The sequence below is a fragment of the Penicillium crustosum genome (assembly GCF_028827405.1).
Source record: "Penicillium crustosum strain IBT 35664 chromosome Unknown utg000004l_segment0_segment0, whole genome shotgun sequence".
NCBI lineage: Eukaryota > Fungi > Ascomycota > Eurotiomycetes > Eurotiales > Aspergillaceae > Penicillium > Penicillium crustosum.
The window spans coordinates 539,676-558,047 of record NW_026623125.1 but is presented as its reverse complement, the minus strand read 5'-3'; the positions used below and the strand labels follow the sequence as shown (position 1 = coordinate 558,047).

At 48.9% G+C, this 18,372-nt stretch overlaps 5 protein-coding genes across 5 annotated transcripts; 2 read left to right on the top strand and 3 right to left on the bottom strand.

The window, feature by feature from the left end:
- Positions 1–856: 856 nt before the first annotated feature.
- On the bottom strand, positions 857–2,255 carry flbB (the record flags this gene model as incomplete). The annotated part of the gene is made up of 4 exons (XM_056876993.1): positions 857–1,319; positions 1,376–1,942; positions 1,994–2,081; positions 2,135–2,255. 4 exons carry the CDS (start codon positions 2,253–2,255, stop codon positions 857–859), a joined length of 1,239 nt encoding a protein of 412 aa, XP_056725573.1.
- A 1,246-nt stretch (positions 2,256–3,501) lies between these two features.
- Positions 3,502–4,890, top strand: N7487_009262 (uncharacterized protein; the record flags this gene model as incomplete). The annotated part of the gene is made up of 1 exon (XM_056876992.1): positions 3,502–4,890. One exon carries the CDS (start codon positions 3,502–3,504, stop codon positions 4,888–4,890), a length of 1,389 nt encoding a protein of 462 aa, XP_056725572.1.
- A 446-nt stretch (positions 4,891–5,336) lies between these two features.
- On the bottom strand, positions 5,337–8,125 carry N7487_009261 (putative arsenite resistance protein Ars2; the record flags this gene model as incomplete). The annotated part of the gene is made up of 3 exons (XM_056876991.1): positions 5,337–5,909; positions 5,961–7,966; positions 8,026–8,125. 3 exons carry the CDS (start codon positions 8,123–8,125, stop codon positions 5,337–5,339), a joined length of 2,679 nt encoding a protein of 892 aa, XP_056725571.1.
- A 1,836-nt stretch (positions 8,126–9,961) lies between these two features.
- Positions 9,962–10,777, top strand: N7487_009260 (uncharacterized protein; the record flags this gene model as incomplete). Its single annotated transcript, XM_056876990.1, has 1 exon — positions 9,962–10,777. The coding sequence occupies one exon, from the start codon at positions 9,962–9,964 to the stop codon at positions 10,775–10,777; it is 816 nt and encodes a 271-aa protein (XP_056725570.1).
- Positions 10,778–12,951: 2,174 nt separating this feature from the next.
- hapB (CCAAT-binding transcription factor subunit HAPB) lies at positions 12,952–14,037 on the bottom strand (the record flags this gene model as incomplete). The annotated part of the gene is made up of 1 exon (XM_056876989.1): positions 12,952–14,037. The coding sequence occupies one exon, from the start codon at positions 14,035–14,037 to the stop codon at positions 12,952–12,954; it is 1,086 nt and encodes a 361-aa protein (XP_056725569.1).
- Positions 14,038–18,372: the final 4,335 nt, after the last annotated feature.

Here is an 18,372-nt window from a genome sequence, read left to right as displayed (position 1 = left end):
AGAGTCTGACCAATAGTCTATTCAATCAAGTTCATTTTGCCAGACAAGCTTTGCTTTCTCTCTCACAAACCTACTGTAATTGTAGAATTATATGTTCAAGGGGAAAGTTCCTAGCGTTTTGACATGCAGAAGTCTATTACGAGGGTGATTATACAGACTGATAATAATTTGTTTTAGTAATGTGGTTTCGTTATTGGTTTGCTGGTGATACAAAGACCTCGAAAGGTGATGTCCATAGCGTTGAGTAACACGCCCGTGGATGGGTGATCAACTTATGTACAACTTTCTCGGGGAAACACAAGGAACATCGTGCCTTTTCGGTGCTTTTCTACGCTTTCACGGTTATATGCGTCGAGGATTTCCGCCGTGGTTGAGTTTGCATGTTGTTTATATATAATCTTTCTAGCACGTATGGATACACATATCGAAGACCCTTACGCGCTGATATGAGTATATATAAACCTAACGCCATTAGAGTAAAGTAATATATATTCAGCTTTTTAGAAGATCGAAGGAGATACGAATAATCGTTCATAGAGAGTAACAAAAAAGAAAAAAGAATATATTGTCCAGGTAAGATATCATCTGCACCTATGGTGATTTCCATTTATATACAACCCTCTCAACGGGAGTATCAAAGACAAAAGACAAAAGAAAAAAAAAAGAAAGAAAGGAAGGCAAAAAAAAAGGGTAGTAAAGAATGGAAAAAGAAATAGTTCACAGGCACAATCAAAACCGAAAGGCAGGCAGCAAGCAAAGGCGCCGAGTCACTCCATGGCAGTAGCCAACACAAACAAAAAGACAGGATTTTCCAGACATCAAATCATAATCATTTTCATTGCGCTTGGCCAACCGCTCAACCATACATTGAGTCATCAACTGTGCCGGACATGCCGAGCTCGACCTTGGTGCCGAGCACGCTGCTCAGACAATCTATCAACTCGAAGTCCTCAACGACAGCGCCGAAGCCATAGCAGCGGACCTTGGTGTTGAGCGTGTCCATGATGATCTTGATATCATCGCGTCGCAGCGTTGGGTACAACTCGTGGTTCTTGAGACATTGCAGCGCCATGATGGGTGTGATTTGTCCTTCTGTCACGAGCTGTCGACTGAGGTTGAGGAGGGTGCTGAGATTTGCGTGTGGGAGATCCGGTGCCTTGTGTGGGTATGGTTGTTCGTGTGTTGTTTTCGCAATGTAGCTCGGCGGTGGACATGTTGCCATCAGGGCGTGTCCAGAAAACGGCATGTCTTCATCGTCGGCTTCTGTGACAGAACGTCGGCAGAGGTAGTCTGTATGTTCGCGGCAGGGGCCTTCAAGTCTGTAGGGATATATTTGTTAGCTCGTATGTTTGCTATTGCATTGGGTGGGCCTTACGTTAGGATGAAGTCAACCTGCAACTGGGGATCCGTTTCGAAGACACCTCCCCGCGTGACCGGCATGGGCTGCATGGTATCGACGGGCGCACACGATGAATGATCCATGTTCATGGAAAGCTCGCCGGCACCCGCGTGGTACACTTGCTGGTGGGGCGCATATCCAACCGCGGGCGAGATCTCCGAGTGATCCATACCATTCGCACGAGGGCTCATGCCGGATGAGATCGTGGTTGCAGGGGTTGTATTGTGGTTGCTGGCGGAGTGGGCGAGAGGCGCACTCTGCGACGCAGTGCTGCTGCCAGCGACAGTGAGAGGGCTCGATTGGAAGGCCATCATCGGTGGGCGCTCCGCCCGGCGGCGTTCTAGCTCCGCTTCGTATTGAATTCCACTCGCTACGAGAATTTCCTTCAGGATCTCGTTCTCCTCTCGTATCGAATGGATCAGCTCTTTGTGTTGTTGGATTGATGCGTTGGCCTCTGCGATCTCCGTGGTGTAAGCCTCCCGTAATCGTGATACTTCGGTCTCCAGTGCTCTCATGTATTGTTCCTTTCGCTCGCGATGTGTCCTATGTGGATCAGTCCAGCCCGATGGTTATTGTAATCCGCGGGTTGTGTACCTCTGGGCCTGACGGTTCAGTTCCTGCCGTCTGGTGAGTGCAGGCTTGCTATCCGGCTTGGGGCCGCGACGTTTGGGTTGTTGACCATCTGGAAAAAGGTTAGTTGTGATCCGATCGAACGGCTGAGATCAGATCACTCACCTCGCGTGGTCTTCTTCGGTGCATTGGCACTAGCAGCGCTGCCACTGCCACCTCCTCCAAAGATCTTGAATATTTCGGCTCCGAAGCCTTTGCTCGATGGGGTCTGTGGTTCTTCTACCATGTTCTGCACCGTGCACTCCGGGGCCGTGGGCCGAGCCGGAGAGACATTGGCGCCACAATGTCAGCTACGACCATAGAAATGCGATAAAAACAGTGGATATCTGTTTCTGGTTGGGGAACGCCCAGGGCCGGTGGTCGGGGAGGGGTTGACTCTGGATAGCTTCCAGTGTGGCGAGAACCGGGGAAACCCGCTATAATTCCCGAACCCCAGGCTTCATCAAGTTCACCAGGCTCTCCAGGTTCAACAAGTTCGCTAGTTTCGCCAGCTTGCACATTTGCGATCGAGGGACCAGAGTTTAATTGGACCCGTACATTCCAGATATGTTGGTGATCTGTATGTAGAGCTGCTGGATACCCCCCGATCGCGAAACACCCATAGTAGAATAGTAAAGAAAATGAAACTCACCAGAGTAACCCATTGCATGTTCCATTGGGTAGACCCCACCACTGACAGCCATTTGAGAGTTTTGCGGGAAGAGGCAAGGGAGAAGGTTAAGTCTGAGAATGAGTCGAGAAGGTATGGAGCCTTAGTCCGTGAAGATCGGAAGAAGAGAGTTAAAGAGTACAACATATAAGGGAAGAAAGTGGATAGAGCCGATTTTTGTACAACTCCTTTTTTTTTTTAGGTCATTTTATTTTATATTTTATATTTTATTGTTCTTATTAACTGATTTTATGCAAATAGAAATAATATAATAAAATACTACAATAAAATAATACAAAACAATACAAAATAATAAGGCGTTCGATCTGTCTTAGGGCTCCACATAATCAAACGGCCGTGAGACCTGAGTTGTAAGGTAAATATACGAAGTACATCTGGGGATACCCTGGTATATTATGTATTTAGTACTCCGTATGGATTAACTTGAATTAACTGAAAAAGACTGAAATAGACCCATATCACCTGAAACAGAGAATATTGAACACTGTACATCCTCGACGCGTTAATAGGGTCATGACAACTAAAGGTACATGGTTGGTACTACATTTAACCTCTCTTGCCTCACTACAACACAAGTATTTGGCAAGTACCAGGTACGTGCGAAGCTTAGTGTGATCAGTCGAGTGGGCTGGCCAATCATTTCGTCCCACCGCCCTGGAGGAACTCCCAGTCACATCCAATAGTCTCTCCCATATTGAATTACCCAGGGCCTATCCTCCTTGACAAATACTATGAATCCCTGACCCTGAATCTCACTAGTGCGCATCGAATATCACAATGGGCGCTCCAATAAAAACGGAAAATGATCCAAGTCCCCGAGTCTCAGATTCTAGTGCACATCGCCGCAGCGAGCACCGCACAAGATGATGCCCGCTATAGGGCCCAAGTCGCCGCCATCTTGGACTTCCAGTGTGCCTCACGCCACCCATTGATGGAGGAGACCAACTCCTCACCTCCCACCAGTGCAGACAATACGCACCCTTTTTCCGCGGATGCCGCCGTACAGTTCTCGGCGTCCCCGACGACTCAACACGAGGCTTCGCCAATCTTGCGGGAGGCGCCCCGGCCCGCATACACGACCTTATCCTCGGATCCTCGCTTGCTCCCTAGGAAAGATAGCCCAGCTCCACGCAAGCACATCATCTCAAATCATCCCGACTCCCTAGAGTCCCTCATCAGCGTCATCCCAGACTCCCAGCCGGAGATCGACCAGGAACTAGTTCGCGCCGAGCAATCTCGTGCAGAACTATCGCCTCCATCGCAGCTCGCTCCACCTCCCAAAAGACATCGCACAGCCCCGGCTTCACCGGATCCAGCGCAACCAATTTTAATTGCAGATTCTCCTGCAACGGACCAGCCCGCTACATCTCACGGGGTCATCCCCATCGAGAACGAACTGTCCATCCCCACTAGCATCCCCACTGGTTTCCCTGAAATCCCTATCGAAGTATCCAGCTCAGATCAAGGAAAAGGTCCAGATCCCCCCATCACTCGTACTACCACTCCCTCACATCACATGCCCGCGAACACCCCAACCCCAACCCCAACCCAAAACCAAACCCCGAATCACATCAATCTATCCACTCTCCCTCTCGAAATCCACCCCCCAAGACCCCCAATCTCCACTGCCCCTTTCATTACCCACATAACCTCAACCCTAGCAATGCTCACAGAGCGTCTAAACCCAGCACGAACCTACAAACCATCCACTCAGACCCGACCCCTCGACCCCCTAGAACGGGGCTATTGGCTCGTGCACCTCGCTATTCAGAACCCCCAAAGCCGAGAGCGAGATTCAGACGATCTCGCAGATCAAAACCCAAACCCAAAATCTGGAACCACTAATGCCACTCAAAGCCCAACTTCAAGGCCAAAGTCAAAGTCAAAATCAGAGCCAACGGAGATCATGCGGGTATGGCCTTACCCGCTATTTCATGCTTTCTGGTCTTTTCTCTCAGACTTCGTCGGTAGGGACGGCCGTGCGGGATGGGGCGTCTGGTGTATCCTCGAGGCTGCGACGGCCCCGTCAACGCTCTCGTCTGACACGTACGTCTCTCTTAAAGTCTATGCGTGGGGTGAGGTTGCTATGCACGTTTACCTTTTGCTCTTCTTGGCGAGTGAGCGGCGGATTCGTGGGATGGGTGTTCAGTGGCGGGATTCCGGGGAGGAGGTTGTTATCCAAATGCCGTAGAAGATGGTTATTGGTTAGGAAGTATGTTTGGCTAGGGGATTTGGGCTGTGTTTAATATTTGATTGAGAATTGTAAACTTATAATATCGATACCCCCCAATACGCGTTGCAATGAATGTCATTTGATATTTTTGAATCCTCAATTTCATATTTTGATAGAAGGGTTATTGTACATGTTGGGAAATAAAGAAAAAAAGAAATTCCGTTGGGGATGATAAGATGATAATAAACAACAAAGAGATAAAAAAATAAGAGCCATGTTTTCGCAAGTAGAGATCAATGAAAATGATTGAATTCAATAAATGAGCAAGTTGGAGTCAGCGAACCTCCGATGGTCCCTCCGATGCGCCAGGTCGCCAATTGGAGGAAAAGAGAAAAAGAAGAAGAAAAAGAAAGAATAAGAGAAAAACACAAGAGCGAAAGATGTGATCATATCAGCAGCTGCAACTAGTACTGCAATTCGCCACTGCCAGATGCGTCGACTGCATCTAGATCCTCGTAGCTCTTCAGGCTGCGACCCTGGACGGCTTCGCGCGGCGCCATGGGACCTCCGCTGGAAGAGTCTGGGAATGAGTTGGCGGCAGCCATGGCTGCGGGATGACCAGCTGGAACATTGACACCAGGAGGCGGGAGACGACCACCACCATACATGCCAGGCATGCCGCGAGGAGGGCTCAGTCGGCCGTTGCCGTTGAATCGGCGACGGTCGTACGGACCGGGTCGGTTGTTGCGGTTCTGGCCGCGACGCATGGGGCCGGGCTGGTGCAGACCACCGTCGTGTCCCATTGCGTTTCCATTCCAGCCACCTGCGTGTGCACCCATCATGCCGGGCATTCCACTTGGGGGGAAGGTAGGCATGTTTCCATTGGGGGCGTAGGGCAGACTGGCAAGGCTGAATCCACGAGGAGTGCCGGTGTGGCCTTGTCCGGAGCCAAGGGGGAAGTGACCATTGCTGTTGGCGTCGGATCGCGATGGGGCAATGCGGGCTGGGTCCAAGACATAGGCGTTCACTAATGCGAGCTGTGATAATTGTTAATACTGGGAAGCATTGTTAGATGGTTGCACACTTACATCGTTCTTGATTCCCTCGAACCACTCTGCATGACGCTTTTCAATGTGCTTGCGCCAGAAGGCTTCGGCCTTGAAAAGCTTGGTACATTCAGGCGCCTTGCACCGGTACTTGGAGTCGTCCTCTTGCTTCATATACTTCAGGAGTTCATCTTCAAGCGCCTGGTCAACGGGCTTGCCGCCGAGCTTGCTAAGATCGACGTTCTCCGGCTCCAGGATCTGCAGCAATTTGTCTTCAAAGGTCTTCACCCAGTTAAAGGCTCGCTGCAATTGCTGTTCAGATTTGGAACCATGACGCTGGCCGCGCTTTTCCTGGACAGGTGAAGAGAGATCTTCTCCTTCCTCGCTAGGTTCCTTCTTCTTGGCTGGGAACGGCTGGCCAAGAGCGCTGGCTCGTGCCACTTCCTTAGCCTGGGTGGAAAGTCCGGTGCGTGGACGGCGAAGGTGTCCACCAGGGCACTTGCGGCCAAGCTCATGGACTGAGTCACTTTCAAAGACACAGAAGAAGCAGAAGTTGTAGACCCGGCGCAGGTATTCAACAACCAAGTCCAGCTTCTTCTTCTTAACTGCAAGTTCCTCATCATCCACATCTTCTTCTTCGGGAATTTCCTTCTCTTCGCCTTCCTCAATCTCGCCTTCGTCCCCTTCATCGCTATATCCGTTTCTCTGCTTCTTCGCGCTGACTGGTCCCGTAGCCGGGGGCTGGAGCTCTCCTTTGCCACGGAGGTCGTCAACATACTCGTCGATCTTAGTGAAACCATCCACGGCGATATTCATCTCGGAGTCCAACTTGGAAGTCAAACGTTTGGCCAGCTCGAGATCACGATCAATTCGCTCGGGCGCGGAGAACAGATCCCAGAGAGCCTTCTTGCGCGGCTGAGCAGGGGGAACATGGACTCCCACGTGGCAAACAAAGTCACCGTGGACAGAATCATGGATGGTCTTGTCATTAACAGCCTCGAGAGCTTTCTCAGCCGGGCTGGTTGTGACACCGCCGTTGGCACTTCCGTCATGGTCCATATTTTCGAATTCTTCATCGCGTCCATCTCCGCGCTCCACTGTGTTGGTGTTTGTGGAAGGATGCAACATGATCCATCCCATACGATGGAACTTTTTGGAGGGGTTCGGGTCACTGAGACTGAGGCCCTTGAAACCTCCATCTTCCTCGCCGAGATGTTCCTTGCAGAATTCCTCAATCTTGCTGCGGCTGACGTTGGGCGCAAGGGTTTTTATAAGAAGCGCGGGTTGCGCAAGAGCCTCGTCGCGAAGGTCTCCACCGCGGACTGGAAGTAGGTCAAGCACTCCCATAGTCTCAGCGGTAGCCGTAGTCTCGCCTTCCTCCTTCTCAACCACACCACCGGCACCGTCGCTATCGCTCTTGTATATGCCTTCAAGGGTAAAGTCCTTGAAAAGGTTGTTGTCCATATCATGTTCCCACTGTTCGTATGCACCTTGTCGAACCGTCATGAGGCGGGCGCGAAGAGGATCTCTGACTTCAGGAACATAGCGTTCTTTGAACCACTCCTCATTCCGGTGCTGCTGGACGAACAGCCTGGCTAGTCGAATTTGCAGATCAACCTTGTATGTATCATAAGCTGCTTGGATTTGAGCACGCTCCTTTTCGCGATCTTCGCGCGCCTCGCGTTCGCCCTTGACTCGACGACCGCCGTTCTTGGCGCGCTCTTTCTCCTCATTCACGGATTCTTCCAATCTCCACCACTCTGCAAACCAATTGAATCCTACTTGGAAATCGAGTGTAAGAGGGTTAGGCATAGGGTTGGTCGGAATAGGACGCTTGCCACCACCACTTCCGTCTTGTCCGGGCACATAGCGGTCGATGTTTGCCACAGTTGGGGAGGGGGCACGTCGGCGGTCCTCACGCTCTCGGGCAGCATGCTCCCGAGAATTATTGTAAAAGTCTTCACGGTGAGAACGACGCTCCGAAGGCTCGTACCGGTCGATCACGGGCGAGCGGGAGCGCGGCCGTGCACGTCGTCGATCTTGAGAGGCTGGCCACATAAGTCAATTTCGCCCACCTCTCTCTACTAATATTCAACGATGGACTTACCTGGCGACCGACGTCTGTATGATTCCCCTGAGGCTCGCCCCGTAAAGGAATCTGACTCACGGCTCCTTCCGGGAGATCCATAACCGTCGTAGGAATCCATTTTTCTAAACCTTCCAGGATAGTATGTTCAATGCCTTCGCTGCAATCAATTTATTGATAAACCAAGGACTCAGCCCAGGTAGATAAAGTGCAGCGGAACAGTCTGCGTTGATCGATCAGGGAGTCGGGAACCGCAGGGTGAGCTAAGATTTGGTATCGTCAACATCAGACCAAGCAACTTCATGGAGCGAAATAGCGATGGTGGCGGCTGGGCAGTTCACGAGGAATAACATAGGCAGGGGTTGAGGGAAAAGAGAGAGAGAAGAACACGCTGCCGCTGGCGACATGTCCGCCCCGGAACTTGGCAGGGGGTTGGAACATGCTGGCAGCAGGTGATTTCGGATAGCAAAGAGAGATTATGAAGAAGGCTGCTGGGCAGAGCCAATGCTGTTATGCATATAAAGAGTCATAGCCCACAAAGTCCAGCAATGCGCAGCTAGCGCCACGGCTTAGAATGGAAGAAAAGAAGATGAAGCAGGGGAATGAAAAAGCAGGGTCAGAGGAGCGGAGGCTGATAGAAAGAGAAAGGGCAAGGGACAAAGCCAAAGAATAAACAGAAAGCGAATTGGAGAAAGAAGAGGGCCACCTACAAGAAGCCTCGAGCGAAACGCGACAGTTGGCGATAAAAGGAAGAAGCCGAGGAGGCGGACGAAGCTGGAGAGAGCTGGGCGCTTAGCCGAAAAGGGTATAGCGGCACGGGGATGACTGACATCCGCTGATTGGTTCTCAGCAACAGCCCCGGGGGTCCTAGAGGTCCAAATGACAATTGCCTGCCCTAACTTGGTAAGCTGAGTTGAGAATTTTTTGGTAAGTCAGGAATAAAATGAGGAGAGGAAGGGGAAGAGAAAGTTGCTTCGAGTGGAAAAAGTGTGAGTCGTGTCAGCCAGTCCAATATGGATGAACGAAGTAACATCCCGCAACAATCAGCATGCCCGGAAACTTCAATCGTGTCAATAATTTACTTCATGGAAGGCTACTTCGGTGTTGTGCGACTTATTTCCACTCAACGGCCTATCAACCTTTTACTTTTCCTTAAGCCCCTCATCATTTATGTCGATTGCCAGGTCACTTTTCGCTTCACTACATAGCTAGCGCCGACAAACGAAGTGATACATCCATGCATAGATCCCTAGGGCACGGAGAAATAAAAAAAACATGGCGCCTTCCTTTTAAATTATTCCTTGGGGATTATGTATATACATATTATCAATGGAATAGTCGGTGTAAAATGTCCCATTGCAATGACCACTTGTATAACAGGTCTGTATGGTTCTCAGAACTCCCAGTCTTCCTGTTATAGATCGCTCCAAGGTCCGTATTCATTACAGCAAGACAAAATATGGGGGGGCGATGTCTAGATGACATTCAATCTTGAAAGAATATTCGTTTTAGACACTCAGAGCTCATTGGCCTAGTCATTACCACACAAAGAAGGTCGGCTTCGCTGTGTCAAAGTCCACTCGCTGTAAACCTACCACCTCCACCTTTCGATAGAAAATGCAGTGCATACATACGGAGTGTAGATATGGTACTCAATGGCATGCCGAACTACACAAGACTGCTCAAGACTCAACAAGAACAGGAGATACAATGCGGTAATACATACCATTACTATGGATAGGTATACATTCCTCCCAATCCTGACAGATGACAGATACAAAGATAGGCAAAAAAAAGAAACCCCCCGTTGTGAGAGCTCAACTCTCTCCCCACATGTCTTTCACAGGCACAATATCTGATAGGGCCCATGCCAACCGCTGATTGGTTGATCAGGACCACCACGACCGCCAAATCACACCAGCATAACACGCCACATTTTACCTACGATCGAACGACCATGTCGGGTCTATTCAACTCTCGCTGGGCACCCGGATCCGGGGGGAAACGATACCCGGCGAGTCAAAATACTCCCCGGCACTGGCACTCCAATAACTCCAATCCCGGTAACAGCAGCATCCGCCCGGCAACTATTACATCCCAAGATGGTCGTTTGCTGCCGCCTGCCGAGGAATTGGCACGATTTATGAAAATTGTCGCCAGGCTGAGATGGAAGCTTCCATTTTTAGCAGAAGGATACCGCCTTGCAACATTGGAAATGAGCGATGTGGTATCGGCAGACGATATCGCCCACGCGGAAATAATGTTCAAGATTGATTTCCATGAATATTATGCTCTGCTTGAACGTGCCATTGTCCATTTACTGGCGGTTTTCAATATCTCCGTCACATCTTCGCCTCGGGGACCACCAGATACTGGGGATGGTGTCGGTCGGCCGGTTGGTATTCATCGATACCATGCCAATGTGCTAGAGGCTTTGCGGGAGCAATCAACCCCACTATCCCCAGTTCTTGGCGGTGGCCCTGTTTATTTACAATTGCAAAAGGCCAAGGAACTACGCAATAGGTGGAAAACTGCCGATTTGACTACGGAAGAGAGAGAAAAACAAGGCGAAAGAAAGGATATTGTGACACTTGCAAGTTTTGACTTCGAGGGGATCATCTCTGATATCTTTGGTGGATTAGAAGAATCGTATGTTCGGGCAAAGGAGCATGTCGACAAGTGCATCCGCCCGGATGAGGTCACTGGAGAGGGGTCAAACACGGAGGCAGACTGGGGGTTCATGGTCGATGCCATGGATTGGGAAGCTGTATGAAGCTAGTGAACTACAAAGTTCTTGGCCAGCATTTATTCAACAGTGTCATAAATGTATTTGTTGCTGGAGGCTGGTTTCAAAGTCTGATATCTGGATGGTTCGATAACCAGGTGGGGGCTTTCATGCCTATGCAAATCCATATCAACACTGCACACCTGGTCCAATCATGACTTTATGCCTCCCAGGTCTTGTTGATGTATCTTGCGCTTGACAATCGCTGTTTGACCTTGCTACTTTGGTTAATTGGAAGGTTCCCAGATTCCACGGGGCCTACGCGATTGACTTTGAAGGACAAGATATTCCAGCAACGTGAAAAACTTCTTCAGTTGACCCCGGAGCAACAGCAAGGACGTTATCTCCTCCTTGTCCATCCTCTTGATACGTTCCATGTTTCAGCCAAAGACGACTCCCAGCTTTTCCCGGTGGAGGCAAAACTCAGCACCTCCGATTTCCACTTGGCCACCGCTTTAATATACTTTCTTGTGAATCCTTTTCCCTCCCCAGGTCTCTCCCTCATACCCCTTTCTGTCGCACCCTCCATATCTCAATTTCCCTATCGCGGCAAAGACTAGAGTCTGGCGAAATAAAAGAGCACGCCTGAACTTGAATATAAAAAAGATTCCAAACTAGTATACGAAGTAAAAGTTCAGATTCTCATATCTCGATTGTTGCAATCCATCCAGTTAACGGCCAGAAGAGGATGGAATTGGCATCGTCTAGCTACACAGCAAACAATAGAAAACAAAGTTGATCAAGTCACCATTGCTAAACCTATAGACCCATGCAATTCCCGATCAATATAGCATGATCTCCCTATGGTCCGTGTTTTTTTCCCTTGCCAAAGCGCCCTGACCCACATAAGTCATGTCCACTCAGCATCATATGTTGTACATATGCGCCAATGATGGTCGACGCATCTTATTTCCAGTCTCAGCCTTCAGGGTATGATATCACAAAAACAAATTCATGATATATAGGGTACATAATATTGCATGTATGAAATTGCTCTTCCAAGACAAATTATATATACGCTCACAGCTTGCTATCAACCAAAATTATCCTATTTACCAGAGAGAAACACGAATCTCTAAAATCCTACAGAACATACAAAAGATCGAGAAAGACAAGATAGTGCATGTATAAGTATCAGCACAATATATCCATAAATTCAAAATCTACAATCCAATTTCCATGTCCTTCATCGCCTTGCTAAATACTAACCGAAACACGAGAACCGAAGAAGGGAAAAAAAGAAGAAGGAAAAAAAAAAAAGGAAACAATACTGAAATTCAAATGATATTCATAACAAACCAGTCTTTCGAAAACCGATATCCCGATCTGTTTTTTCCAGTGATGGAGACCCTCTCTAAAATTTCCAGCCGGAGACCCATAAACCCGCAACACGAGACACCGAAACAGAATGAAAGGAGGAAGAGTAGGAGATGGGGGATGTAAGAGGAGGAGAAGAAGATGATGAAAGAGATTGCCAGAAGCATATTCATAATAGAAACATGAAAGTGGATATAAGCATGGGGACAGAAAGATGGAGATGGCACATCTGGATGAAGATGGAATATTTAGCAAGTTGCTATCTGTCGAAGATTATAAGGTGGCATATCAAGCACAACCATGTAATGCCATTCAAAGACCCTACATGGAATATGAGGGTTGACAGGCAAGACAATTCCAGGCAGAGTAAAGCAGAGCATGCTATCTCTCCAGTCTCACATATCACTTTCAAGGGAGAAAGTGTCGATGCTTGAAACGGTCATTCTTGTACAAGGTGTCTCCCACGAATTGAGAGTCACCATTGATGAAGAGGATCGAGGATATAGAATAGGCAATAGGGGGAATGAAGAAGAAATAAATCGTCCCAGCATAGCGAATATAAACAGACATCAGGGGCAAATGGGGGTAAGATAGGCGAAAAAAACAAAAACACATCAGACAAAAAACACGTGAGACAAGAGCATATCAGACAAAAGCACATCAAATGGGGCATAGAGCATAGAAAGGGGGGGCATCCATACACATCGCTCGCTAGAGAAAAGGTCCAAGACATCCATCCATAAAGCCGTGACGACAAAAGAAAAACAAAGAAAATTCAATACCGCGAGCCACCTCAGCAAGACGTGATGTAGCGTTCACGGTCTTGTGGGTGAAAATGAGCGCGATTAGCCGTCCTCATCCGAGGCCTCGGCGGAGTCCCCCTCGCTTCCATCGGCGCTGGCGTTGACCTTCGTTTTCTTGGAAGAATTTGAGCCGTCGCCTTGGACTTCACTTGACTTGCGCTTCTGACCGCCTCCATTCTCGGTTGGCAACGGCTTGCTAAGATCCTCAAAGGTAACGGGTTGGCCCGTTACTTCTTCTCGCTTCTCCATGGCGGCCACTTCATCTGCAGTCAGGAAACGTCCACCGGGTCCACGCGGTCTTCGCATGGCGTGGTTGTGTCGTGACTCGTGCAGATAAGGCTTGCGACCCTTTGATGTCAAACGTAGCTGCTCCTCGAGCTTTTGTCGGGCGACGCGGCGCTTCAAAATCCGGTGGAACTGCTTGGCGTTCACATATAGTGGCGATTCTTCTTGGTTGCCGCCGGGTACCATGTCGGGTGAGGGCTGGTTCTGTTGTACGGGAGCCTGGGGAAGTGGTGCAGCGATAGAGGCCCGGCCGACGTGGCTCATGACGGGCTGTGCGCTCTGGACGTTGGGGCTACCGACATGGCTCATACGACGTTGGGAAAGTTGCTGGTTTGGAGGCATCTGAACCTGCGATCCCATCGGAGGCATCTGGTTTTGCATCTGTGGTGGCGATCGGGGGTCACGGTCCTGCTTCATTTGCATGTTCGCCATACGTGGTGAGGCTCGGGAGCCCTGAGGCATCTGGCCGGCCATGGAGTCCTGGTGAAGGGGATAGAACTGCCCAGACGCAGCTGCAGTAGCCATTGCGGCAGCCTGCGTCGGTGAGATGCCGTAGCCCTGAGCCATGGGCGCGGGGACACCATAGCCCTGGGGAAAGTTCATCTGTTGGTGAACAGCTCCGGGTCCATTCTGTGCTTGTTGGTAATGAGGTTGCGACGGAACAATGGGAGAGGATTGGTGGGTTGAGTGAGGTTGGATGGGTGCCTGGGCGTTAGTAGGCGAGGCCATCGACCCAACAGGAGGACCGGCGTTTGGTGGCCCGGTTTGATAAGGACCGGAAATGTGAGTGGGGGCATGTGGATGTTGCCCATGGGCTTGCTGATATTGAGGAGGATATTCCATACTGGCGAGTTGTGACAAGTGGATCTTGTCACACTACAGGGCGCGGCGCCGATTCAGTGGATCGATCTGAAAGTGGCGACTGTGTGTGGAGATCACCAATCAGATCCAAAGGATTGCTTTGGGGTGGTTGGTCAAATATGTCAAAAGTTGACAGCGACGTTTGTTTGGTAGATGTAATAAAACGATATCGCAGAGCACGCGCAATGAGGGACAAGAGTCACCACAAGTGCTGGGGTAGGTGACTGATGATTCGACAAATTGTCTGCAGGCTCGGGGCGTCGCGTCAGCAGAGCGCATCGCCGAGCGGTCACTGGATTGGCGAGTGGGGGTATGGGGAACCAAATCAACACAACTGGGACCAGGCACGTACCTTAAATTGCAGGCGCGTTCTGATATTGCTCTGTGTTTCGTCAATAGAAACTCTTCTGTCGAGAGTAATCTCGAGCGGCTTGCGGAGGGTTTTGGTTTTGTGCAAAGTTGTTTACGCCCACAGTCGGGTGTAACGTGGTTGGGCTGTGATGCAGCGGTGCAGCAGTGCCGGGGTGCCTCAACTAGACGTCGGTTTGATGCGTTGTCAAGTCAGAGCAGACCTGATGATGGTAGATGTGGAGACTACGCAGTATATTTGAAGCACGGTCGGCAGGATACCTCATTCATGCAATTCTGAGACCTTGCTCTGCCACCGTCTAGCGTAGAATCCAGGCGGTGCTAACAGCCTCGACTTGCGACAGATAACGCCTGGGCGTTGGTGTCGGAATGCGCCTCACTAAGGCTCCACGCACCAACACTATGGGCTAGCATTAGCATTTTTAACATTTCATCCAATCATCGCGATAAAGCAACGACCAATGCGCTGTCAATACAGAGGGTTCAAGTGGAGGGGGGTTTGGGAATCCGGGGCGGGTTAGACCGGTCAGGGTTGAGAGGGGAGAATGTATGCGTTGGCAACGCGGGAGTTAAGCTGCAGCTGGAAACGTACCTTGTCGATCGAATTCTGCAGAGCAGAGACAAAGTGAAGATGGTTAAAACAGGCCAAAGCCAAGGAGATCAGTTTGCGCGACACTATGTCATATGTTAGATGCAACTGGATACCCACGAGGAAGATGTAAATGGGACGCGTGCAGATTGGACGAAAAGAAACATGAAACGCAATCGCGCGCATAGGTAAAATCAGAAGAGCCAATGATAGGAGGAATAGCAAGGATAGGTCAAAGTGAAAATGAGTGTGTTTTGGTTTAGCACGCGTTGTTTTGCCACGAGATAAGCCAAAGCGCGCGCAACGTGGGATTGGAGCTTAGCGATTACCTTAATAGGCACGGCAGAAATAGAAAGGATAATCTCCGGGTATAAGGTGACTTTCCAATCCCAAGCAATCAAGGGATCCCAGGGTAGAAGATGATTTGACCAGAGGGGAAGAGAGGGGGGAGATGGGAATCGTGCCAACGAGAGAGAAGGCGGTGGTCCTGTGGGAGCCACTGATGTCAAGCCGGGCAGTTCCGCCAAAGTATACAAGTACCGGCAGTAAGACAGTACAGGAGGTATATAGGGATACAATTGTAGTTCAAATGGTGTTAAAAAAATGAGTGAATAAAAACAGGAATACAAAAGTGAATTGTGACATGTGTTTTAGCCAGGAAGAATTGTGATCAAAGATGAAAGGGTCAAACAAAGAAAAGCAATAGTAGGGGAAAGCAAAAAGAAGCATACAATTGCAGTACTAGAGTACTGAGTACAGTATGCTGCAGTAAAGCAAATTGTATATAACACTTACCCCAGTTATAGTATCGAGACCAATAGAGAAGTAATGACCTTATGCAAGGCAGGGTTTCACCAATAATGATGTAAAAAGGGGGGAGATGATACTGTGCGATTGGAGGATGAACTGGAGAGGGCGGGCAACCAACGAGAAGAGGCAGAGGAAGAAAGGCGAGGAAAAAGGGCGGATGGGGCAGTTTTGTAGGAGATTGACTGGCTGCCGACTGAGCGACCGCCTTACTCCCCGCTGTTGATGCCGCCTTTTCTGCGATATTACACTATATTACATATCAATACACATCATTACTGGTTCATAAACCTCCATATCCGCCCCAATGGCCCCCAATGGTATTCATATGACAATACTGTAATAAAAACAAATCCGGTAGTCCCGAGCTCTCGTCATGTGCGACCCGAGACTATGACGCATTGGCCCAGGAGTAGTATACCTGACCTTCCTGCTCTGTACTCCGTACAGTAGTATGTGTTCTCTTCCTTTCAATCTTCTCTTAATCAACTAGAGTTGGTTAATATAGCCATCTACTATATCTGTGGATAACAATTTACTCCCATTATCCCCTCTACTTCCTACTGTACTACCCTTAGGCCCCCCAATCCGAGCAGTTGAATCATACATACCCCGTACACTTTCAGCTGCATTTGCATGTCTGCCCACATTATCACTCGCCTCATTTTAATAATCGCCTCCTTTCTTTTTTGGCCCTTTTTTCCTTCAGCTTGCTTTTTCATGATTATCACTTCTAATACCCAAAAAGAATGTGTCGCGATTTCACTTTGCTTTTTCCTACTCTCGGTGGACACCGCGTAGCTCGGCCGTGTGTCCTATTTGGGGAAGGCTCCACCTAATGTCCCATGCCATGGCCCTTGCTTCAAAGCTCGTGCACGATGTACATCGGGAAAAAAAATGAGCTTCACAGGATACAGGATTTATTCTAGTAAGGCCTGTCATTCTCGGCACTTACGGTCCTCACGGGGGTGTGATGAGATTTCTTAAGGTGGCGGCAATGGAATCATCTCCCCGGGCGGCAATATTGTAATTCAGCCGGGAGTGACGACGTTATTTGGTACACAGGCCCGTCCATCTGGCGCGAGTTGGGAGATCTAAGTATTCATTATGTACGGAGCACGGAGTAGATATTCACAGAAAAACACAAGGTGTCCCTCTCTAGGTACTCACTTGGCGCCTTCAAGTGTTTGTTCCAGCCAAGGTCATGACGCAATCTAATTAACCCGAGTTCGTATTGACAAGATAGGTACGAAGGCATCTGCAATCTACGGAGGCCGTTAGTATTATTACAGTGGGCTGTTACTATTATTGAACATCCGAACTGGCGGTCGAAACAGTTCTGCTCACCGTATTCCGTACTCCGTAGATTTACCTCCGTAGATTTACCTCCGACTCAAAAGATCCCCACCTCGCGTTGCTGTTTCGGATACATTTCCCCATCGCCTCTCGAGTTCAATTACCAAACAATTCAGACGACAGAATGCTATATTGTGATACATAGACATTTTCTATAGTCCCGGGTTTATCCCCACGTGCATTCTAGTCAACTTTAGTAGCTTTCCATGGGCCATTCAGCACAGGCGATAATCAGGCGATAGTCCCGATTCGCAGAGATGGATGGGTCCGATCTCCGGACCATGAAACATCCCACGTGTGAGAAGCTTGACCGCTTGACTTCGCAACTTCAAGTTTTTATTTGTACAGACCTAGATTCTACATGGGTAAAATACGTTCATGTATTATTGATAAGCTCCCATTTGGTCCCCTTTTTTTTTTTTTTTTTTGACTGATTTCGATCGATATTCGCGGCGTTGGTGCTGTAGCAACCACATTCTTCAGATATATATATAATAGTCACTTCCAATGACAACCATTGAAATTCATAATTAACTACTAAATTCACAATTTTTATCCAGTAAGATGTCAGCTATTCTTCATTAAATAGAAGGCTAGCTATAGGAAATTTTAGAAAATCTCTTTTGTAGAAAGAGAGAGAGAGAGAGAGTATACTCAATATCGCGAGGCTTTGACCTTATCTTAAGTGGTCAGATTATTTTGTACAATATGCGCCAATTCCGCGTAAATACTAGACGGGGCATGGTGAGCACTCAATGCCAAAACAAAACTAGCAGCTGTTCGCTTACTGATACGCGATAAATCATAGAGTACTAACGCGCTTACGATGTATACTAGCTATGCCGACCACAGCAATACCATTGAGCTAATCGCTACATCAAAAAGCAAAAGCTTGTCCGCTCCAAATGTTATCAAAGCGCCAAAGGCCGCCTACGCGTATGTACGCCATACCTGCTTGTCCTTTTACCCAGCAAAGCATTCATCTCCTGTGTCCATAGTATCATTTCAGGACCTTAGCCCCATCTTCCATCATATACACCTCCTGAGCCACGAGATTCCTGAGTATCCTCAGGGACTCCAAGATAGTGCGGATCTTCTCCACAAAGGATTCTGCAAGGCTTCTGTCAGAAATAATAGATAAAAACAGCCCGGGAGGGTGCTTAATACGTGGACGGGTTGTGTGGTATAGATTGAGC